This window comes from Vidua macroura, chromosome 6, assembly GCF_024509145.1.
Source record: "Vidua macroura isolate BioBank_ID:100142 chromosome 6, ASM2450914v1, whole genome shotgun sequence".
In the NCBI taxonomy this organism is placed as follows: domain Eukaryota; kingdom Metazoa; phylum Chordata; class Aves; order Passeriformes; family Viduidae; genus Vidua; species Vidua macroura.
The window spans coordinates 52,979,288-53,005,069 of NC_071576.1; the positions used below are offsets into that span (position 1 = coordinate 52,979,288).

A 25,782-nucleotide genomic window follows, 5' to 3' on the forward strand; every position below is an offset into this window, starting at 1 on the left:
ACTGTGGGATCCCTCCCACAGGAGACAGTTCTCTGAGAACTTCTCCAATGCTCTCACAAGCAGCAGCCCTACCGCACCTGCTGCAACCTGAATTCCCCCCACAGGCACACATTCCTCCCAAAACTGCTGTGACATGGGTCTGTCTTCCACGGAATGCAGTCCTCCAAGGACAGGCTGCTCCAGCCTGAAAGCAGGGCCCCTCTCTCTACTGGGTCACAGCCTCCTCCAGGCATCTACTGCTCCAGCCTGGGCACCTCCCTCATGCTGTGAGTGGATCTCTGCATCCCCCTGGATCCCCACGGGCTGTGGGTGGATCTCTGCATCCCCCTGGATCCCCATGGGCTGCGTGGGCACAGCTGCTTCACCATGGTCATCACCACGGTCTGCAGTGGAGCTCTGGCACCTGGAGCACCTCCTCCCCCTTCTTCCCCACTGACCTTGGTGTCTCCATGTTGTATCCCTCACATGTTCTCACCTACTCCTTTTCTCTGGCTAGAAAAACACTGTGTGTGCCCCACTTTGTTGTGATTTGCTTCTTAAATATGTCATCACAGAGATGTTACCAGCCTCTCTAGTTGTCCCAGTCTTGTCCAGCAGCATGTCCATCTTCACAGCCATCAGCCATTGGCTCTGCTGGACATGGTGGGAGCTTCCAGCAGCTTCTCACAGGAGCCACCTCTGTGCCCCCCATGCTACCAAAACCCAGGCTGTGCAAATCAACACACCTAGGCAATAACACCTGTTAAAGTTTCAACACGTCTAAGCATGGGAGATCACAGGACAGCTACTGTGAGTGGAGGGGATCAGCCTCTCCTGGTGTCAGGCTGCCACACCAGCCAGGGCTGCTGTCGGTGTGGAGAGGGAGCAGCCAGCTAGGCAGGAGGCAGGGATGGATGAGGTACCCTGTGCTCGCCTTGGAGCTTGCCACTGCAAAGGAAAGAATGTAATTTGTCGAAAGGGAAAGCCCAAGGGAATTCGCAGCTTGTAAGTGTTTCTGTCTGTGCTCCACAAACTCTTCCTTCCACATTACTCAGTGGCTGTTTGAGATCCCTCTCTTGTTTCCTGTTACACGCAGTTCCTCGGGGAAACCCAGCTACTTGAACACCATGGTCAGGGGCTCAGAAACACAGCAAGGCTTGCTGATGGGCATGTGAATTTGTGTATCGAGAGACAGCTATTTCTTTGTGCCTGCTACCACACAGCCCTAAATCCATCAGGAAACGGAAAGGGAGTGTCATTAAGAGCTGTGGTGAGACGCAGCAGAGTGCCAACGCTTCTCAAGGGAAGTAAAAATTTTACAAAGTATGCAAGAAGTTCATCATTAGTCACTGCATTTTTTTTCTACGTCATCACTTTTCAGTCAGCTGAAATTGCAGAATGCAGCGCAGACAGCCATAAACACTTATAGTGTCTAAACAAACAGATGACTTTAAAGATACGTGTTTTTCTTGGCCAGAGTTGCTACACACTGACAATAGCAGAACTAAAACCAAGTAGTCGGTTTGCAGTGTCTCCAGGGGAAGAAAAGCGCGCGGGCGTGGTCCCAGGTCAGCCCAGCCGCGCCGACTGCGGGAGGAGCAAATGCTGAGACGCGGGCACCGCTCTGTGCCCTCTGCGTGAGCAGCAGCGGCCCAGAGGGGGCTGCTGGAGATCAGGAGACCTTACCGGCAGCCTGGATCCCCTTTCGGGAACAGACAGACGTTTTAGTTCTGTAATCTCGCAGTTACACTCGCTTAACTGGATTGCCCCGGTTTACATCTGCCATCAAAGCCTTCCTAAAGAGATAGTTCAAAGAAACCATCTCACCCTCCACCCCCCACCCACCCCCATCACCCCGGACGCCCCCCCCAGCCCACCGCTCAAAGAAATCCAAACAACAACAAAAAAAACCCAAAACCAAACAACCCTCCGAAAAAAACCCCACAACTCCCCTCAAAAACCAAACCCCAAAACCCAAAAACAAACCAACCCCCCCAAAACCCAAAACCCCCCCAAAATATAACAAAACAAACAAAACCAAACAAAATCCCAACCCCCAACAAACAAACCCTAAACAAACAAGCAATAAAACAAACAAAAAACAAACAAACAAACAAAAAACCAAAACAAGCAAAAAACCCCCAACCCTACAAGAAAAAAACTGCTTTGATGTGTTTTGGGGAGTGGAGAGAATGAATCTGTTTCTTGCTGGTAGAGAGATTCTTAAGGATGGTTGAATATGTACAAAATCTGCTCAGTAACAAAATGTGAAGCTTCATACTTCGCTCTCGTCATGTTGTCATGGACATAGTTCCATTGATTTTGCTAAACTGCTCCTAAACAACCTAAGTGAACTTCGGTGTTTAATTGTGATGGGTCGTGCACTGATGTAGGTATACTCACAGAACAGATCACCGAATAGGGTGGGGTTGGGAGAAGGCCACTCCATCAGTTTTGGCTCTTAAATTGCAATGTTAAGATAAGAAATTTTATCATCTTACTAAATTCCTGTGTCGTTCTGGTGAAATCATGAATATTTGCACTTGTCCTTTTATAGTCAATTTGGTTTCTCAGGGTTTAGTGCCCTCTGGTGATAGTCTGGTGATAGTCTTTTCTCTTGTGACGCTAGGGATGCTGGCACTTAGTGCTTCATTTTGGCTTTTTATCTGTTGTCCCAATGTGATAACTAGTTTGAATAAAGTCAAATTACAGTATTTTTTAACACAGAGGATTATAGAGTAAGTCACTGAGTCCGACATGTGAAAGTCAGAACGTTGAAATAATGCAGGGAGCTCAATAGCTCTAGCAAAAATATTAACAAAATCAGTTTAGTTCAGTGTGCATTAATACCTTAGACAGTAGAGTAGAACTGAATGATAAAGATTCCATAAAAGTACAAGAGAATGAAAACCCTACAGTTACGTAAGAGATACACACAAAATTCTGTCATCACGAGTAAATTTTTTAACCACAATTTCTTGTACGCAGCTTTTAATGACTTGTACATCTCTCATAAATGCCCATTTTAAACAGTCCTTGATTACATATTTTTTACAACTTTACACTTTATTACAAAGTGTATTAAATGATATCAAGAGATCAGCTTTTTGGTAAGAATTTATAGAAAAATGTAAACCCCTCAGTATGCATATTAGTAAGTTACTTTCTGCAATATTCAAGCACAACTTATGTAGCTGGCAGGTTGTTGATAATAATAGAAATAATTGTACAAGTGATTGTCTATTCATAAGGACAGTATTGAGTGACCCTGTTCTTCTCTGCTGTTTTTAACATTCTCCATGAAGAGATGAAAGTTATAGCAGTAGTTGTAATATAAGCTTTAAGCACATATTTCACATTTGCTGTTATACATGTCTGTTAAATTATGTATATTTGATAGACAATATAAATTGGTCAATAATCAATTTGGTTTTCAAAGCTTCCATTCATTGCAGTGCACATATATAGCACTCCTATAAACAACAAAAAAGAAGGAAGCATCCTTTCCATGTTGGCTTCCTGGATATCAAATTATTAAGCTACATACCTCTTTTCAGCTCATTTTCTTCAGTAGACTCTGCAGTTTAGCTCCAATGCCTTGGTTGAAGATTTTCATCCTTTAAAAACTCATGCAGCTTCCAAATCTGACCTTTTTTTGCCATCAGTCCCATTCTCCTTGTCCCATGTAAAAGCAGAGACATGAAGCTGCAACGGCCTCTATCTTATGGAGTGGTCTAGTCATAGGTTTACAGGTAGCACTTCTAATCAGAAATTAGTGAAGATAGATGGGTCAGGGAAAAAAAAGTGCAATTTTCTATGGAGATTAGAGACAAGGAGAAAAAAAACATTTCTAAGAGCAAGCAAGATGAAGGTGTGCAGGGCTGTCTGTCTTGGGGAAGCCTGTTGGATGGTCATAGAGAAAAAGGAAGGTGACTAAGGTGTTTCTGCAATACCCTACCCTACCCTAGGTTTGCAGCAGCATCTTGGGGGTGTTCACTGGCTGATACCATCTCCTAACACAGCTGCATGCTTCAAGGAGCTGTTGTCTGGCCTGTGCTGGCCTGTATCCCAGTGGATGTCAAAATGCTGATATATGCTGGAAGGCAGCATAGGAGGTAAATTAAATATGATGATGAATGATGTCAGCCTTGATCCAGTACTACTCAATACAAGTCTTGTTTCTCATTCTAATAAAACAGGAGTGCAAGCTCTTGGTTGCTGCAGCCCTTCAGTTTCCTTCTCATTTTTTGCAATTTCACCACGCAACTGTGTGAGGTACAGAGCCTGTATGGTTTCCAGCCTTTTCCCAGTCCCTAGCCATAGCTGAAATCTATTCCAGATCCTGTCTGAGTAATGCAGCACTTATTTCCCCACCCAAGGGGACCCTTAGACAGAGTTGTCAGGGCTGCTCCAGCTGGCCTGTCCGTCTTGTACAGAGCTCAGCCTGGGCGTACAGATCAGTTGAGTGAGCTCTGCAAGCATGATTAGCATCCAGGAGCAGCAGGAGTCATTAAACACATAGGCACCCTCAGCCACATCAAACAGAATTGGAAGCATTGAGCAAAAAGTAAGGTGGCAAATTAAAAAAAAATTATCTAAAAATCAGTACTTTAAGATCAGAAGTATGAATAGTAGGATGAAATCAATATAACCTAATAATTTATGTACAGATTCTAAACAGAAAAAGCAGAGTCTGTGAGGAATGGAGTGAAAAAGAATGGAAGCAATAAATAAGAAAAATGTAATATTAAATTAAAATGTTAATTTAAAATTTCAGGGGAATACCTAAAAGCCCTCAAAATGCAAGGTGATTCATCTCCTTTCAAAGAGGCCTACCAGTGGCATCAATAACATTTCTTTTTTTGCTGTTTACCTCTGACTTCAGGTAGGAAAGCCAGAGTGTAACACAAAGAGGCCAGCACATAATTCTGTAGTATCTGTAGAGCCAATTTACCATTGGAACATTTTTTGTGTGGCTGCCTCTCAGAATCTTAATTCTCCTTTCCTGTCAGTTGTCTGAATACATTACAGGAGCTATGTATTTCTAATAAGAGTCAAATATCTTTTCTTGAGATCATTGCTACTGTCCATAATACAGTTCTTTTCATGAATTGTAAATTGCATTGTTTAGCAGAAGACAAACTAGTTGGGCCTTCTAACTATTCTCTCTTGGATATCCATTCAATTGTGTAATATATGAGGAAGAGTCTCATTTGTCATTTTTTCTTTCTCTCATTTTAAAAGTTCTACTGTTTCACACCAGTTCAAAGGTGAAAAGAGGCAAATTGGATAATTTCCAAAATTCTGAAATCCTCGAGTCTTTCTGTGTTAATTGTTGAAGATTTTTCCTGACTGCTGAATTAGTTACTTATCCTATACTTTTGGATGGTTTCCTTTGAGTTATAGCTTCAGGTAAGTCAGTCTGCTAAAATAACTGGCATTGGTGCACCTGTCAAATGTTTGAGTTTACTGGGCTTATCCTCATCTTTGAACATAAAAGATGAACAGACAGGTACTTGTTGCTAGCCCAATGTATTGTAAAGGAGAGAAAGTGATATTTGTATAATCTGATAAGCAAACTGCGGTACTGCAAGTATGTTAGTAGGTCTATTTTTCAAGAACTGTTGGTTGTTTCCCCAAGCTAGGCCTTTAAGTCTAGTCTTCATTGGTTTTTTCTTGATCAAACCTCAGTTTTCTCACTGTTCTCCAGCACAATCATATACAGCTTCTCAGAGACATAGTCTGGGCTTCACACTTTTAAACTGCATGGATCAAGAAATGAGCTAGTATAAAACAGACAGCACTTTTTGGCTGGGCTTTTAAAACCAGTCAGTTGCACAAAGAATCAGTGATCATCTTTTTCTCCATGCTCTTCTGTGAGTTACTGAAGAAGCTACAATATCAAGATTTGCTAGTGTGGTGGGCTGATTCTGGCTCTGAATTCGCTCATCCCCTGCTCCAGCTGTTCCAAAGGGTGCATTACAGGAGTCAATGTGACGTTACACTGGCTTTCCTGAACCATTCCTACATGAATTAAGGCAAATGATGCTACTTCATTTTTCAGTTTAAAGCACACCTGTGTGTTTTGATATGAGTCTTGAATTATATGAATATTCAAGGCCATTTACATTTTGATTTACAAGCAATCTTTAGAAATAGAGGCAAAGCCTTATGTCTCTTAGTGTCTCTAAGTACAATAGTTCTTAGCCCATTTTTGTCTGATGTTCCTCTAAAACTTGTCTGACTCAAGTTAATGGAGTAGGTTTATTTAATCTCTTCACTAAAACTTTTAAGGAAAAGTTTAATGAAAGTTGACCTTTCAGTAATAAGTCTGTGGCTTCTGATGTGATTTAATTTTCCTGAGTCTGACACATTGAGAACTAAAATGAAATGACATTTTTTAGAACTGTCAGTAATTGCTGCTGTTACCAATCATTAGCCAGCGAGGCACCATCTTCATCAGCTAACTTTGCCTTGGCCTGCCTAATTTTGCCTTTTTTTCTTCATTTCCTTTGTACTTTCAAAAAGTAATGACATTCTAAACTTCATCCCTCTGTTTCTATTTGTAAAATTGATATCCTCCCAACACATTTCCTGTCATGCTCAAATGAAAGCTGAAACAGGCAGAGCATTTCTCTTCTACCTTGTATTTATGACCATCCATGTTATTTTAAAATAATATTTCTAACTATGTTTTAGTATCTCCATACTACAGCCCTTAAATGCTAATGGTCTGTGAATCCATCATTGTTTTTCTATCTGCATGCCCCAGAACTTACGTTTAAAATCTTTTTTTCCTTCTTCTGCTATAATGCTTTTTGTAGACATCTGATAATCTTTGTTCTGAACTAATTTCCAAGATCCTGCTTTGCTGCTAGATTGGGCCTGATATTCTCTAATACAGTGCAACTGCATGTTTTCAGGGTTAACAGCAGTTGCAGCATGTGCTTTAATCAATCTTCCTTAACACTGATCCTTTTAGCAGTCTTATCAGGTAGTGGAGAATTGATTATTACTATTTTTTTACTGTGGTACATATTACTGAACTATAGAAGAGAGCTTCCTCCTCCAAAGACCAGAAACTTTAATACTTTCCTGAAGTCCTTTCCTGAAGTCCTTTCCTGAAGCATGGTCAGTCTCCTATGCTGCTTCATGGGCACTTTTTATACATTTTGAGAAACCCATTTCATATCTCCTGTATTCTTCCACTACTTTTTTTCTTGTTAGTGTCATTCATTGTTTTTAGAGCTTGGGATTTAGTAATTCTTTCTATTGATTTTCTCTCACAAGAAACTCTTGACACACAGTTAATATTCCTCACTGTGTTAATATGTTGAATCAAGAGCAGTGACCATGACTGCATGCTGTGTGAGCAGCTGGATTTGAAACTTTACCTGTGTGGATTCCTAACACTGGTTGGTTTTAAAACAGATAAAAAAACAGGCCCAGACAGTGATAGAATAAGCATTGTCATCAACTACTCTTCCAGAACAGTTCCCCTGGTCAACACTCATAATTAATTTGATTGAAACCGTCTAATGATAATCTATCAATTTAAGTCTCAATTATAAAATTATTAACAACAGGAATATTACCCCGTGTTTTTACAGTATACACCTCAGCAGTTGCTTATCTAGCAGGCAAGGATTGTCATGAAATAGGGTTTAGGGTGAGTTGCATGAAAAATGTGCAGAGACTGTCCTCAATTTTATCACATGTTGTGAACTTGGCCAAGTGAGCTTGGCTTTGTGCAACAAATTGTTTCCAGTGATACATTTCAAGATGCTATCATTTTGCCAGGGAAATAAGTTGGTTCAGCAGGGTGTAGACATATCTGAGCCAAATCCAAACAAATGGCTTGGCTAGGACCCTGGCTGTTTCAAAATCAAAATAACCAGCAGGAACCATGAACAGGAAGGGGATCACAATTGCCTTAATGTTACAGTCCCTAATAATGATGTATTTAACTCCTGTCAGAGTAACCTGACCTTAACTTAGTTTTTCTTTCCTACCTTCATTTGTACTTTCTTATCCTGAACTACCTCATGTACAAGTTAATGTCATCTAGTTATAACAACCTAACCTGTTCTCCTGCTAATTCCCTTCTAATTTTTCACTCTTGTGAATTCAAAAGGCACTGCTTTGATGTGGTCTAGTCAGCCTTGGTCTTTAGCAGCTTTGCTTCTAGACTACCTTCCAGCTGTGCTGCTGTGTCGTTGATGTGACAAGAAGTAAGACTTTTCTTCTGATGGCAAGAGGCTTAAATAAAAATATCTTCCAGTACAGAGCCTGAACGAGACTTAGATACCAGAGGTATCTACCAAGGTAGTGATTCTTATATGTGATGGGCACACTCAATAGCTAGGGCTCGTTAGACATATATGTCTAAAAGACGCATTTAGATGTTGAAAGTGTAGTTGGAAAATGAAAGGGGACAGGAAAGACAGACCACAGAACAAGGTATTAATCCAAAAGTTTCCTCTGAGACTTTTTTTCTTATTGTTTTTCTTAATATTTCAGAATGAAAATGTTTTCCTCTCTGTATGTAAAAATATGATCTGAGAAAAACAAGTTCTCTCTCTGCTTTCCTTCATACTTTACAGCTTTTATTTTGCCCATTTCCTGTTACAGTCTCACACTTGTACATAGAGTGAAATTATCTATAATCCCAATAATGATTCATGTAGGTTTGCTACCATATCATGTACAGTGTTGTATGTCAGTAAATCCCAAACTATTTTTTACCAAAATTCCTCTGGCATGGAAGTCAACTTCCCAGAGCCTTCTTTATCTCTGTTCTCTCTTTTTATCCCACTGGTGCTGCCTAGCTCTTCTTACCCAGCTCCAGATACCTTCTCCTTCCACTGGATCCTGATATCATCCTACTTTCCATTCCTCCCTGAAAAGACCTTCCCTCCTATCCTTATGTTTGTTTATCATTCTCTTCCCAGCCAGCTCAGAATATACTTTCCTCTTGGAATTTCAGTGCTTTTCCCTTAAGAAGGAGATGAGGGCATGGTATCAGTAAAGGGTTTTTCCTACTTCTGGCCTTCTGCTTTTCTTGCAGAGACACATATTCTCCCTTTTCCATCCTAGCACAACTAGATTTCCTGCTTTCTGAAACAGAGATTGATGATTCAGGGGATAGGTGCTGTCACAGCAGTCTCCTGGTGTCCAGCATTTACCCCTGGGGGGGAGGAAGCACTTTATGTCACCTTTAAATGTACCCCTGTCTCTTTGTCTGCAAGTATTTGAAATTTAACATTTGAATATATAAAAAGTTCCACATCAGACTGCTATGGGTTGTTGCTGATCCTGTCATCCTTTGGTCCCAACATGTTCCTTTTGGAAGTATTAAAATATCATTTAGAGGGAAAAAAATAGTTATCCATTTGAACCTAATGGTGGTGCAAATTCTATTAACCTAATCCTAAAATGTTCCATTTGCCCATTATCAGACAAAATTTGTGCTGCAGCCAGAATAGCTGCTAGTAAAGTCCAAGGTAAGGAAGCAAAAAGGGCCTTTGCATGGTATCCACAGATGTTTAATTCAGCCATGAGGTGAGATGTTCAGGGTCCAAGGCACACTCATGGGGACACAGCAGGTTTCTCTCTCCGAGGTTTACCTGGTTTCAGGGCAGTACAAGAGGGAGTGGCTCAGGAACATAGGAGCAGGGGAAGGAGCCAATGGGCTCTTAACAGCTCTTTGAGGGAAGCTTCTTGTGTCTTCCTAACCTAGGGGATGCCCCCTAGGGCATATGTGCCATTGAAAAAGAGAAAAACCTTGTCAGAAGCATTTATTTTTAGATAGCAATGAATTTCTTTCTTAGATGAGGAGAATCAACTGGAAAACAAATATAATTTGAGAAGATCTTTAGGCATTACAGGCATTAGACAATGAATAGAGATGCTTTTCTGTAAGGGTTTGATATGACAAGTTAGAAATAATTTTCATTGCTTTTAAATTAGCTTCTGACATTTCCAGAGGTTTTGTCTCGGGTTTAAAAAGCACAAAGAAGAATACTGTCCTCAGAAAAGATCCTATCCTATGTAATTTTTTTCTTCTTTGCTTGCAATCAATCATTCTTTCAGTGATGCTCATCTTTGGTGCTGTTCCTTGGCTGCCAGATACTTCTTGCCATATGATACCCATGGCTGTAGCACACCATAAAATGATCATCCAATTTGCTAGGTGCAGTCATCTGTGGAAAGGGTCTGGAACATGGTATTTTGATTTGATTTAACATGAAGAAGTGTGTTCTTCCTTTCCTCCATTGTTAAATGCTTTCCAAGAAGTATTTGTGCCTTGTTTCTGGCTCTCCCAGCATACAGCAGTGTAGAAGGGATGAAGCTGCACAGCAGTACCTCATGGAGCTCCCTTGAATTGCTCCTCCTGGACACAGACTAGATAGAAAGAGGAACAAAGCTCTCATTTGGGGAACACCCAGCAGTATTTTTTTGGTGTGTTTTAGACATATCATTCAAACTGAGAGCCCAACTTTATTTTCAAGGGTTAATCATTTGAAGTTGATTCTTTTTGTGAGCAGTTTGCTATTCTTGAGACCCTTTCGTTCTATAAAAATGATTGCTTATATTCTGACCAAAACAAGAGAGAATTAGCACAAGGTTAATTATGTAATGTAATGACAAAGATATTAACCTGGCAATAGAGAAATGCCAGATCAGCAGAAATGATGAGTTAGAGCTGTTGCTTGAGAATATCACCTACTACATGGAATCTCTTGCTGTTAAACATGTTTTGTTCTACAGACTTGTTAACAGAGTCAAGATTAAGGAAAGTGACTCTAATTCACTGGTTTGGGCATTCATCTGGTGTATTCAAAAACCATCTGTGTTTTTCAGCCCCACAGGCATAAAGGTTTCTGTTAGAATGGCAGGAGTGAATTATGGATGACTACAACACACTACCAAAAATTATATTAGCATATGTAATACAGAGAGGGATAAGTATAATTGCAGTAGCTGTACACAGCAAAGTGGGGGTGAGTCAAAAAACAGTGAGACAAATGCTATTTCTGCTGAATAATTTTTGTGTGCTTGGAGAAAGAGATTTCAGTCTTCCTTTGGTTTGTATAATCTTAATATTTACCTGGCATAATTTTTTGCCAAAACCCACTATGTAACACAGACGTGGGATTAATGATCAATTCACATTAAGCCACAGGTGAAATCTAGGATTCAACAATTCAGATTTTATATGCCCTGAAATGCTTACAGACTGAATAAAAACTTTTTGCTTCTTTCACAGGGTAATGTATTATGTTCTCAGTGATTGCAGGTTGGAATAGTAGATGATCAACAAGATTGCCACCACTATATGTTTGTCAGGGAACTAGGGAGTGGAAAATAAACACGTGACAAGAGGGAATTTCTTGAACCATAGTAGAAAAGTATCTTAGTGCAGTTCTCAGTCTAGAGTATGTATAGCTGCTGCCCTGCCAGCAGAGAGAGTTTCATCTGAATGGAAATAACTGACTTTTTGAGGCTTTTATTTAGGACATATTTAAGTAGTTCTAAAAAGAAATCTTCAACTTTTAGTTTAAGCTTCAGATAAGCTGATTGCAAGTACCTCTGTGTACATAATGTCCCAGGAATATTCACCAACACTTACTTTGGAAAGGTATTACCTGCCAGGGGTCTGTGTACAAATCACGAACGGGACGGGACTGCTGAGGAATGCGTCTCAAGCTGTTTGTTTTCCAGCATCAGTCTCATAACATGGTTATGACAATGGGAAGATGCCAGCAGCTCACATCCCAGGCAGCAGACCAAGAACTTAATGTTACAACTTACTTTAAAAACTTTTTGACCAATCACACAAAGCAAAAGCATATTGACACTAGTTCTATCCAACCACTATAAGCACACGTAACCTTTGGTTAAAACAATGCTTGCTTATTTCGAATACAATACCTGCTTGTAAGCCTTAAAACACAATGCACAGAGCTCCATTATTAAGCTTAGAACTTCCTAATATCTTGCTAGATATACTTTTCTGTAACTTAAGGAGTTATTTTAGCCAAGTGTTAATACACTGACCATTGTTCTGTTTGTCCTTACTTTCTACTTGTATAGTTTTTCTGCTGACAAATCTTAGGTCTACTGCTTAGTTCTAATCACAGTTCTGCTGTCTCTGAGGCCTGCTCTTTGCAATTTGCCCAAAACCCTCTGATTTTAAGGATTCCCACAGAAAGGGAAAGCCATTTTGTCAGCAGCAATACAACTTTTGAATACTGACTACATCTAAATGAGAGACTTAGGGGTTATGGCAATTAACAAATGCTGCTGCTGATGTAAACTTGATGCACTTTTGCTTTTCTAAAATTTCTGTTTATCAGCATATTAAAGGAAGCTGATGTCTATACATAGTTCTGTAAATGCTCTAGTGTCTGGGTCAGTTTATTAAACTTATGACCTTTCCTGTCTCCATTGTCCTAGCCTCTCTCTGTTTTTCTCAGAAAAAAAAAAAAAAAAAGAAAAAAAGATTCAGTCTTATCAGTGCTTAACTTTGTGTTTAGTTACTTGTTAGCAAGCCTTGTGTTTTGTATTTTAATACCAAGACTACCACTTAGATTGCATAACTACCTGTGTCTAATTCACCCTGTTTTTATATTTCCCAGAATGCTTCTATTGTTTCTACATCCTGCTTATACAGGAATGTTCCCTGGTTTCGTTGAGCTGGAAGAAGATTATTCATGAGCTAAAAGGTGCTAGAAATCTTCTTTTTCATCTTTCCTTCTCTCTTCACCTCACAGCCACTATGATATATTAGTGGAGTGATTCTGTGAATATCAAGTGTAGAAGTTGTGGGGTTCAGCCCTAGTGCTTCCTTCTCAGAGTAATCCAGCTGTACATAGTAATCTTGATGAAATTAATTGCTTACTGGAGCAAGAGCTGTGTGCAGTGCAGGGCTCTAGGTTGTGTCACAGCACTACAGTTACTATTCATTCTGTAAATTAATCTGCTGTATTCTGTTAACAATGGAAACTAAATGTATCATGCTAAAATCAAATCAGTGCCATCCGGATCAGTCACCAGGGGTCTCTTGATCCCTTTCTATCAAGGCTTTTGTTATTCAGACATTCCCCACAAGCTGGTTCTACTCAATAACAACCAATTAAATAATCAACCCTTAAAAATTTCCCCAGAGAATAATTTAAAATTGAACAGGGAGTAATATATCTTGTAGTATCAATAATGCTCAAAATGTTAATTTGGTTGATGCTACTATGTGCCTCCTCAAGTCATATTCCAAATGCTGTTCTGGGAAGATGACTTCTACTTGAAATCACTCTGTTGCTCTCTGCCTGCAGCACCAGTTTCAAATCTGTGGCAAGGGCTATCTGAGATAGGCTGTATAATGAAAGACTGTTCTGTGACCTGACTGCTTTCTCTACCTTTTAAAGCTAACTACTGATAGTGATTTTCTTAAATTAAAATCAGATGGCAAGGATGAATATGCTGATAAGATGTTCTCAGATAGCTGACTGATAGAGTCCCTACATGCAGCAGAAATGTGTCCATCTTCTGAACATAGCATGAGTCTGATTTACTAAGAAAAGCTGGTTTAGCACCAGTATCAATAATGTAATTTTCTTTATTATATAAACTGGGTAGAAAAAGATTTTACAATGCAAATTTAGTCTATTAAGGACATTTCTGTGAATAAATTATATTAGATGTTCTTTTAATTCTTGTTAATACAGTTTTTTTTTTTTTCACAGATGTCATTTTTGGGCATTAGAAAATATTTTTTTTACCCTGCTGTTGTGAAAGAAGAACTGCAAGTACTGACATCATTAAACATTTTGAGAAATTTGTTCTGTTCTTTTTATAATAAGGGAAAGCAGTCCTGCCGAAATGAAAACCTTCCAGTAACTTAAATACTTGTTTAACTGTATTATTTCTTAGGTGCTTGATATCGTCCTATATAAACTAATGAAGGGACTATTTCTGAAATTCCAATTGCATAGTTATACTCTATAATCATGCTTTTATTTTTTTCATTTGTTAAAAAAATTCTATCTACAGTGAACACAAACTGACAACTTTATGTGTGACTACTAAAATGTGTTTTCAATATAAATTTGTGGATGAGATAACAAATGCTAAAAACTTCTGATTACGAGATGTTCATTTTAGGGTTTGGTTGGGCTCCAGAGCAGACTAGAAGTGGTGCATTATTTTTACAATGAGGGTGATGAAGCCCTGGCACAAGTTGTCCAGGAGCTGTGGATGCTCCATCCCTGTAAATGCTCGAGGCAAGGTTGAATGAGGCTTGGAGCAACCTGGTCTAGTGGAAGATGTCCCTGTCTGTGGCAGGGCATTGGAATGAGATGAGTTTTAACATATCCAACCCAAGCTATTCTATAATTCTATGTCCCAGGCTGGCCTCAGCCCATCCCCATCCCCATTGCATGGAGGTGCCCGATGCCCAAGGCTGGGGCTGCCCCAGTGCCCTGCTTCTGGCTGGGATGGTGGGACAGGGCCAGCTGCCAAGGATCCCCATCGGGCACCCCAGCCGTAGCCATGCAGACAGAAGAGATGTTAAACTCCTCTCCTCGCAAGCAAAACACTGGAGCAAGGAAACACCATTTGCAGGAGTGTGTGTGAGCGTGGTGCCAGCTCTGCCGCAGCTGGGTGAACACTGCCGTGGTTGGCACAGGCACCTGTGGTCATGCACCTGGTGATGGACACGCTGCTCTGGGAGCCACTGGAAAACACAGAGGGGGCAAAGACATGGGAAAATATGCACAGATGTCATGGTTTAACTCCAGCTGGCAACGAAGTACCACAGAGCTCTGACTCACTTCTCCCTCCAAACCTGTTTGGATGAGCAGAATTAGGAAAAAAGCAGTGAAACCGGTGGGTTCACTTTAATAACTGAAACAAAGTAAAATACAATGTATTATGTAATAATAATAATAATAGTAAAAATAGTGATTAAAGGGGGATGGGGAAGAGAGAGATAAAACCCAAGAAAGACAAGTGATACACAATAGCTTTATTCATTACCTGCTGATCGATGCCAAACTCATCCCCAAACCACAACCAGCCCCACTCCCAGGTAACTCCCCAGTTTATATAGTGGGCATGGTGTGAAGTAGCCTCGTGGCTAGTTCACGTCAGCTGTCCTGGCCATGCTCCCTACAGGCTGCTTGTGAAAAGATGAGACGCTGAGAAGTCCTTGACTTACGTTAAGCCCTACTTAGCAACAATAACAGCATCGGTGTGTTATTAGCATTACCCTCATGCTGAATCCAAAACATAGCCCTCTACAGCTACTAGGAAGAAAATTAAGTCTATCCCAGCCGAAACCGACACAAAATAAAAAGCGAAAGCACCGAAAACACCTCGGTGAGTTTACCGCTCTTTGACGGTGGGTGAGTCGCGGTGAGCGCCGAGCCGGCAGGGGGCGCTGTCAGCCCGCGCTCCGTGCTGGGAAAAGGCCTCGCGCTGAGGCGGTGGGAGCGCTGTGGGACACCGTGAGGGGGCTGTTCCTGTGGGACACTGTCCATGGGACACCGTGAGGGGGCTGTTCCTGTGGGGCACTGTCCATGGGACACCGTGAGGGGGCTGTTCCTGTGGGACACTGTCCATGGGACACCGTGAGGGGGCTGTTCCTGTGGGACACTGTCCATGGGACACCGTGAGGGGGCTGTTCCTGTGGGGCACTGTCCATGGGACACCATGGCGAGGGGTGTTCTTAAGGGACATGTCCGGCTCGGGCTGCCATTGCCTGAGTGCTTCAGTACTTCAGCACTTCAGCTTAGAAAGTCCTCTTGTGAAAAATGTGTATTTTATGATTGTCTCTTCGCAAATATTGAATTGAATACTATATGTATTATGGAGGGTTATTTTGTAATATTGTATTAATCCTTTTTAAGTAGTGTGTTAAATATAGTTTTAGGTTACAACATAATGTTAAAATAGAAACTCTGCGATGTAAGATATTTTTTTCTAGCTCAAGAAAAGGGATAAGATAATCAAGAAACTCTTCACACAGAGATAACAGCAACAGGAAATCTAAAGAGTTACAGTCTCCTTATCAGAAAAGACATTCTTCCACCTTCTCTCCATCTTTATGGAACCACCAGGATTAAGGGGAAGAAGTTGACAAAAACCAGAAAAATTTTTAATTTGGAAATTTAATTTAAGGAATTTATGCATCATGTATGAGATACATGAATATGCAACAGGCTATTGCTTTTAAGGGTTATTCCTTTGTTCACAGGGCATGCTTTTCGTGACTTGGTGCCCGAGAGCATCCGGACGTCCGTAATTCTTTGTTTTATTGTCCTTTATGGTCCTAACTCTGACTGTCTAAATTGTTATTGCTCTAATTTTTATTACTGTTTTTATACTATTAAACTTTTAAAAATTTTAAAACAAGTGATTGGCATTTTTCACACTCTGAAAGCATCCAGGCCAGCCATTCGCCTGATATATACCTCCAGCATTGGTGACTCTACTGCTTCCCTGGGCAGCCAGTGCCAGTGCTTCACAATGGTTTCTGAGAATTTTTTTTCTTAACTAAATACTCTTTGCAGGGTAAAACTAAACATTCCTTTTTGGTTTAAAATATTTTTAAGGCCTGAGGTGGCTCAAGGATGATGAATAATTCTAATTCTAAATCTAATTCTAATTCTAATAGAAACCCTCTAATCTTGTCACATTTCTCAGATGAGAAGGGAGATGGTTCTACCCAAAGAGTGAACACTGACCATCATTTATGGAGCAGGTGCTGTTTCCAGGAGAGGTGAGAGCAGTGCTGCCAGTAGCCTTTGTTATTTATACTTGCACCAGGGAATGCCAGTGCCTTGGCTGTGAGGTGAGATTGCCTTGTGCTTAGTGTTATAATAAACAACCCTTCTGAGAGGGACTTGGGGGTGCTGGTGCATAAGAGGCTGGACATGACCACCATCTGCCCTTGCAGTCCCCAAAACCAGCCATGTCCTGAGCTGCATCCAAAGCAGCGTGGGCAGCAGGGGGAAGGAGGGGATTCCCCTCATCTGCCCAGCTCTTGTGACACCCACCTGGAGTGCTGCATCCAGCTCTGGGATGAGGGTCACAAGGCTTGAAACTTCAAGCTTCTTTTGTTTAAGTAAATATAAAAATAAGTAAAACATGTTAAAGCTTCCTTTTCAGACTTTTTGGCCAGGAATGCAGGCCTACATCATTGGTTCCAGCTGTCTGCTGTCACTGCAGGTTTGTTTCATCATCTCTTTTCCAAGGTTGTAGTGATTGGTATATACTGGCAAAAAACTTCTTTTACATGTGTGGCAAAAGCAGAAAGAGGGAAAACATTCTAGAGCACTATCCTTGGCAAGGAAGTGCCATATATAGCAAAGGAGAGGTTTAGGTTTCTGCTCCATTTTTTCCTGTTACCTATAAATGAAATCAGCTTTCATTTGGATTGCTTTTCATTACACGCTTTGTAGTGCAATGCTCTGTCTTTTGCATGAAGGGTATTCACAGAAATCTCACCAATAATAAAGCATCAGCAAAACCTTGTGGGAAAGAATTTCTTAATTTTCTGGTAACATGATGCTACAGAGAACTTCCTGTTTGTCTCTTTGCCATAAAATCACCAGTCTGAAACCATCATCAATTTGTTACCCCAACCTTCAGCCTTTTATCTAGGACAGAAAAACTTCGATGTGGACTTTCACCAAGGGATTTTCTGCAAATAAATTAATGTAATGCCTATTTCTACTAATGTAGACCATGGCAAAGAACCACGGTGAGTTGTCCAGCCATTGTATAAGCTTGATACACATTAGAAGGAATAAAACAATAAAGGAAAAATACTTTTAATTGAGGGAACCATATGTGTGTATCGACTCTTGTCTGTACTTGATTATTTTTTTGCCCTCCATTTTAATCCTATCTGAGCATTTCCCAGATGTCAAAGTACATTTACCCTTGTAATGCATGGCATTTTCTCTTGGCTTTAGTTCTGTAGGGAAGTTCTCTCTAAGTTTTGTTAGTTCATTTTTGAGAACTGCTGTGTATTTCAAAGACATATGTCCAGTCTTCCTCAGGCTGTTTCATCAGCAGCCTGAAATGTTGCAACAGCAAAGATTACAGACTCTCATCAGGGAAAGCACACACAGGCAAGCACTTAATTGTCAGAAAGGGCACAAGCATCATCAAATTCCAATACTGCAGCAGCTCATTGATTTAAAATACACTATTTACAACCATTTTGTTTTTTTCCCCATACTTGCTATCAAGAGTATTCTTCAACAACATTTATTTAGAAGTGTAAATTCCCATACTGTGAGGGTTTTTTCCCCTGGAGTAACTTAGAACTTTGAGTGATCCTGTTGAGTTTGCAAACATTGTATCCTAACTTTCCATCTTCCAAATTCAGGTCAATAATGACTATATCACTAAATATAACTACACCAGAATGCTGGTATTAGTTTATCACAGTGTGTATGTGATAAATGTATGTGTAGGTTAGATTAGTGCAGTTCTTCTAGACAAAGTATCAGACACTGTCTGGAAACAAAATGAAAATTCATAGAACCAGATTGGTTTCTGTGAGCCAGTGTATTTCTGTCATGGTCTCAAGAAGATCCTTAGAGATCTGCTAGATCCTTCAATGTTATGCTTTAGCGTATTGGTTTTTTTCTTTTAGAATAATAAATTCTTAGAGACTTGGCACAGATGGAGATGCCCAAGTCTCTTACAGACTTTAGAGGCAAAGGACCATTAATATAATTAGGCTCCTATTGTGCAAAGCACTGTGCAAAAATTAAGAGAAAGGAAAATCTGTGCTGAAATAAATAATCATCTCCAAAACTCAGCAGTTTGCTGAATGTCAGAAAATGTCTGGGTAATTTTAAAAAAATACTTATTTAATGGAAAGTCCTTTTGATACATTAAGGCACTGAAAGTATTTCTGGATGTAAGGAAAAAAAGGAAAATTGAAAAGCAATTCCCCAACAGGCAGCTCCATGTTGAGGTTGAGGAAGCTGCAAACTGCACCTTTTATAACCCAGGAGAGCAAGGTTTGGGTGCACGGTTTCCCTTGCAGCCCCCTTAGCTGGCAGCAGGGGAATGGGGCTTTGGTGGTAAGATTTGGCAGACTACCTTGAATGGGTCTGTAGAAGGAAACTAAAATTTTCTTTCTGCTTCCCAGTTAGCAAGAGGTGCAGACACATGTATTGGCACCGTCTCCCTTTTCTGGTAATCCCTTCTTGTGGAAATAACTATTTAAATTATTTGCCTAAAAATATTTCTTAATATAAACATTTCTATCATAAGCAGTTGTATTTTCTAGTTTGGTTTTGGTGCTCTTTGAGAAGTCTACTACGAACTGCACACAGATATGGAAGCCATCTTGCTCAAATTGGAAGATTGACAAAAATGGCCTTAACCAACTTCAAGATGGAATAATTTCAGATTCAGACATAAAAAATAGATTCTGGAGATGGTATACATAGTCTCTTTATTTGCTTGAATATCGGTAGGAAAAAAAGTAGTTGCTATTTGCAATAATTCTGTGTCTTAAAAGATGAAAAGCTTAATTCACATTGGATATATGCATGAGAATTAGGGAATTCTGATGTTGAGTCACTTACATTTTTAGAACAGTTGAGCTTGTCAGTGCCTACCTCACTTTGGGAGGGAATTTATGGTTCTGAAGTAATCAATGTGCTTATTAAAGTTTTATTATAAATGGCTTTTTCAAGCACTCTGGCTTTGGAGTGTGACCATCTCTATGTTACATCCATACTTCTGAAATTCCTAGAAAGAGTAAAGATGTCATCTAAGTGGACCAGCTGCTTATCATTTTCTCCAGGAAGTTCCAATGAATTGTTTTTTATTAGACTAGATTTGATTTTGGCCTTGAAAAATTTGCTGCATAATCTGCTAAGCATTTCTCCAAAGCATTTTGTACAAAAATACCTCATCTGTTTTTCAAAGTATTTTCTCATGTAGATCTATGTCTGTCTTGAAATCTAATCTGGAAATATTCTGGAAAAATATGTCCTTCTAAAAAAGTGTGCCATATTAATAAGACACAAGCTTTTCAGTCTTCTCAAAGTCAGAAAAAGAAGACAGTAAGTCATGTTTTTAGATGTGGGATCATTTAGTCAGTACCACTCCTTATTACACTGACCTGGGAAGCATACTTGTGTCTGACAACCTACAATTAGAGAGTACAATTTGCTTCTTGACTCAGGCAGTGGTGATTTATGTGGCAAAAAAAAGAAGACTGTTTTTCTTATGCTTTGTTCTGTAGAATAACTTGACCGTTGCCCTTCTTCAGGCAGCACAAGACTGAGGCATTGAGGGTAGATTTTCAAGGGGACTTCTGTTGCTGCAGTACTAACCTACAGAATTCCTAGCTTTGCATACCCAGAGGGCTAGATGAGTTCACGACGCAGAAAAAAGACTATGAATTCTGTCACCCTGTCCTTGCATCTTATATTTTATATTTATATTTATCTTATATTGCATCTAAAAATGGGTTTTAATGGGTTTGTAATTCAGCATGCAGAAATGGCAAAACCTCAAGGAGATGGGGAAAAGCTGCCAAAGGGGGCAGCCCTGAGGTCAGTGCCTTTGGGGAGCTCCCTGTCTCTCATGGCCCTCCTCAGCTTCTTGCTACTTTTAAGAAACAAATGTTAATTTCCTCTAGGACTTAGATTAATTGTTGAATTCCAAGGATTCATCCCAACCAAATGGCAAATGGTTTTATAATTTTTCTATGCAAAGAAGAAGTTCACAAGGGAAGATTGAGAACAGCTTGTCTTGTTGTTTCCAGTGGGATACTGTCCTGCTGAAAGGTTTGATAAGTCAAAGTTTTATAATGTGGTTAAGCTTTTGATCTGTATTTTCCAGCTCCTAAATAGATATTCTGATGACTTTATGGAGATTTCCTATACTCTCTTTCATTGGGTTGAAATAAGAGTTTATTGTTAGCTTCTGTGTGTGAGAAATTAAGGGGAATGTCAGTGTAACGTGTAACAGGAGTTCTTAAGTAGGAAGTGTCCACAGACCTGTACTGAAATATGGACAATGGAATATGTAAAGGAATTCCAACCTCAGGGTGGTCAGAAAAGCCTTTATCCAGCATTCCTTAATGAAGACTTAAGTAAAACCCTATAGATAGCACCTATTTTTCAGGTTGGGGTTTGAAGTGGTAGAAGAGGAAATAAAACATGAAGACAAAAAGGCTCTTTCAAATAAGAATAGCAAATACTGTCGTTTTCAGAAGTTGTTACTTGAAACCTTGCTATTTCTAAAATAACTGAAATCTGGTATTTTGTTTAGTCAGGGAAATGTCATATGTAAGTAATTTCTTCCTTCTAACTGTGATTGCTTTTACTCCCTGGTAGTTCATATTGCTAATTTGGTATTATTTAAGTCTGAACTACATCTGAGTTACCCCAGTTAAGGATTTGGCTTAGAAACTTAAATTTAATTTGCACATCTTAATCCATTAAGTATAACTTAATTTCCATATCATTAATGTAAGGGGTGGGGGGGAACCCCACTCCATGCCATATATACTTAGTACCAGATTTATATTATATTCCTTATATTCATTCCATATATACTTAGTACCAGATTTATATTATATTCCTTATATTCATTCCATATATACTTAGTACCAGATTTAAGTGTTGGTAAGTTCTCATTTTTTTGTAGATAAAATGGAAAATATGGATCAGATTGGTATCCCACCCTCATATTTGTAGGATCTGAGATCTAGAATAAAATTAAAGTGCTAACCATTTAAATAATACCCTGTCTAATTTTGCATTAAATGTGTTGAAGAGAAAGGACAGTCCTTTGGATATGCTGGATATTGCTATAGTGGATATGTTTTCTGTGCTGTCTGTGGCGATTCCTGTGAATGGTGAGAGATTAATCTGTACAGGTTATGATGGTAACCTTGCTGATAGAAGCAGATACTTTCTATTACATTAATGTTCCATTTAAGTAGCAGATTGCCAGACACTTTATATAATCTCATTCCCCATACATGCAATATATGTGTCTCTGAGTATGGCTTTGTAGATTCATTTAGTACCTAATGCCCTTTTAATGAAAGATGGGTTTTAGCATCTCTTTGTAAAGCTTGTGATGCAATGATTTTTCATAGTGCTTCATAGAAGAGGCATTTATAATTTTCAACAGATTTATGCAACTCTGATATTCAGTTTACTGGATGGAGAGGGGAGAAGAAGCAAAAATGAAAGCGAATTAGGTCAGAAACCTCACATACAATGCAGTACAGCTTCATGACATTTCATCCTGCTCTTTCTGCTGAAAAGTGTACGTTAAACTGATGAGCTGCTTCTGCTGAAGAGCTCAGATGCAGAACTAGTAAAATATCCATCCACCAATGTATCTCATCAAAACCTATTTGACAAAATACCTAATCAAGGCCACTGATTATTCACAATTCCAGAAGAATGGAATTAAGTGTGGAAAGAAATTAGTTCTCCCACACAATAATTAATGTTCTGTATCTGGATACAGAAACCATTTGTGTATCTGCCTTTGTTGGGCCAACCAGTATGAAGACCTACTGCTTACGTTGCAAATTCGTGCTTCATTTCTGGTTTAGGAAACATAAGGGGGTGGTGGTCATGAGGAAATTTATCTGAGCAGAGCAATCAAGAAGAATGGAGGCAGTATGAGGGGTTTACTTCTGACTTTAGAAAGTTAAACCAAAATAGACAGACCGCTGTAAAACAGAAAACTAACTAACGTCTTGCTCTTCAAATACAGACAGTAGTTAAGGTGGTTTGGAATATTAGACCAGACTGTGAGCCAAAATAAAGTTAACTGGAAAAAATTGTGCTAATAGTTCTCTAGCACTATTTGAAAAAAAAACTCGTCAAAGCTGGGGATCTAATTAATGCATTATTTCACATTCCTTGGTAGAAGATGCAGAGCAGACTGTTTCTCACTTGGTTTAACTCAAGTTAGTGAACAAGTATAAAGCAGTACAGGAGTGAAATATTGTTTAGGAGTATATGAGTTGAAATGGTTCACTATTATCCAATTACCAGAACTAAAATTGGAAAACCTGACAAATATTAATGGGATAGAATATTTAAATTATTATAAATAATTATGTTTATAAAATTATATATATATATTTATAAAATTATAAGGAGGTGTTAATCCTGAGCTTAAGCTAGTATTTTCTTATTGACCCTGCTTTTCCAAAATTTTAGTCAAACTTCCTTGTACCTCTTCTGTCTATCCTGTTCTGTGTCAGGTAACTCATGTTGACTACCACCCAGAACAGGACATAAAATTACATGAACCTTTGGTTTAGTTTGGTAAATAATATATTTTTCCTCTCTGGCAGCAAATGCTTCCAGAGTGTATGGAATGAAATGGCAAAATAGACAAGTGGGAAAAAAATTCAGCCAAAAATCTGTAGTAGTTCTTCCTTTTCAGAGAGATAAATTTATCATGGAAAATTCTCTTGTCTGTTTCAGTAGACCATGAGACAGCAGGTAGGTATTATTAAGATGAAATATTCAATAGTTTTTTCCTCTATTAAGATACTTCTTAACCATCTACAGTAGGGGACAGCACCTAATGAGTATTATTCCCAGTGGAATTTTGAACCAAGAATTTACCTAATAGATTCACTAGTGAACCCACACTTCAGATCCTTGCTTCGGTGGACAACACTTATTTAATAAGAAACCTAAAAAATTGTACCACTTGTGACATTTTTATTATGTAGTTTCCTTATTTCAGGGCAGGGTTTTTTTGGTTGGTTGGATTTTTTTGGTGAGCCTAAATATGCCATGAACTTACACTTTTCCTTCTACATGTCAGGCAGGATCTGGATGCTGGCCCTTTGACTGCTGTTGGCTTTTGGAGACTCACTGTAACTGATTATGCTTCAGTAGCTTTCTTTTCCCTCTATCCAGAGTTCAGACTTACTCACCCTTGTCTAGATACCAAGCTAAAGTAACAGTGAATTCTTAACTTGAGTTTCCTGGGCTTCACTTTCTAGATCCACTAATTAGATAATCCTGTAATTAAATCTCAAAAGTGATTCCAGCTAGTGAAATGCCTTGTCAACTGGAAAGACTGGATAAAATGCAGTATGATGTGTCAGTTTTCTTTAGAAGGAATATAGTTTCACCCTACCATTTCCTTTATGTCGTAGCCTGTAATTGGAAAAAAAAAAATTATGTTCACCTTTTGTTTTGGTTCAAGGTAAATTTGGGAGACAATCTTCAAAGGGGTTCTTCTAGAAGGCAGATTCAACTGGCCTTTCTCTTAACCGGTTCACGGAAAAATACTTTTCTGGAGAAAAGTGGAAAAAACTGTTTATTAAACAAGAAAACTTAAATAATATTAAATAATGAAATTGCTTGCCGCTTTAAAAGAGAGACAAACTCAGAAAAAAATCCCCCCCCCTGCGCCCAGGCTGCAGCTTGGCTTACTCAGTCTTTGATCAGTCCTTCTGGCACTGGAAATGCTGCAGCCCAGGCCCGGCCCGTTGGGCCACAGGTGCGAGCTGCTGGTGCTCTTTTGGTTGTTCAGTCTAGAGCAGTTTGAGCAAGTTTAAAGAAAAGGAAAAAACTACAGTTCACGGAACTTCTTTGCTTCAGCTAGCTAAAACTAACTAAAAAGCAAAGGAGAGCTCTGTCTTGTTGTCTGTTCGTCTGCTGACAACACAGTCTGGGAAAAGGAATGTGGAGGAGTGAGTGCAGTTTCTGAAAACAAACTCTGCGCTTTTTCTCTTTCTTTTCACTCTTGGAACAAGTCTTAAAAGGTGCAAAACTTATTATTCAGTATAAACAGAACAGACGATTGGGGATAAAAGCATTATACAGTTAACTTAGGACATTCTACCTCTCATCTTCGTATCATCAGCTTATTACTAAAATTAATATATATATTCTAACTCTACAAACACATTTAATATATAGCTATATAAAGACAACGGTAGTAACATTTAGCAAATAGTGATATTTACACATAGTTCTTACTTAACAATTAATTTTTTTTGAGGTACACATCGTGTTCTTCTATCTTTCTGCATTATTTACTATATGTAACCTGGTTTTTGAGCAAAGACAACTTTACGAATGGGTTTGTCTGTACTTGAGGCAGAATTGATTTACACTGTCTTCTCTAACAAACTTCTGACATGTATTACTGGGACTTTGTCTTTATTTACTATATGCAAAGGCTCAGATTGGGCAGGGCTCACTCGATTGGTAGAGCCTTGGGTGTTAACTAACTAGGTGGCTTTTGCTAGATGTTACTCTCAGTTTTTAAAAGATCCCCCACCCAACGTTTTCAAGGTGGTTTTTAATAGTCTATTGTACTTTTCTACTTTGCTTGCAGCTGGTGTTTGGTAGGGAATATGGTACAACCACTCAGTGCCATGTTCCCTAGCCCAGGAGTTGATAAGGTTGTTTTTGAAATGAGTCTTATTGTCTGACTTAATCTTCTCAGGGGTACTATGCCTCTAAAGGACTTGCTTTTTAAGGCTCAGAATGGTGTTACGGGCCATAGTATGAGGCACAGGGTAGGTTTTTAACTATCCTGTGGTGGCTTCTACTATTGTGAGTATGTAGTGCTTGCCTTGGCATGTCTGGGGCAGCGTGATGTAGTCAATCTGCCAGGCCTCCCCATACTTGTACTTGGACTACTGTCTACTATACTACAGGGGCTTCACCTGCTTGGCTTGTTTGATGGCAGCACACGTTTCACAGTCATGGATAACTTGAGAAATACTGTTTATGGTTAAATCTACTTTTTGGTCTCGTG

The 25,782-nt window shown here is 39.3% G+C and overlaps 1 protein-coding gene across 1 annotated transcript in view; it reads right to left on the reverse strand.

Annotated features, from left to right (window-relative positions):
* Window positions 1-15,717, reverse strand: part of LOC128809023 (uncharacterized protein DKFZp434B061-like) — a 49,463-nt gene extending 33,746 nt beyond the window's left edge. The window contains exons 1-2 of the mRNA XM_053980717.1: window positions 15,368-15,717; window positions 14,593-14,713 (exon numbers count right to left, since the gene is read on the reverse strand). Coding sequence (XP_053836692.1) covers window positions 14,593-14,713; window positions 15,368-15,717 — 471 coding nt within the window. The remainder of the gene's footprint in view (window positions 1-14,592; window positions 14,714-15,367) is intronic.
* Between the last annotated feature and the right edge of the window lie 10,065 nt (window positions 15,718-25,782).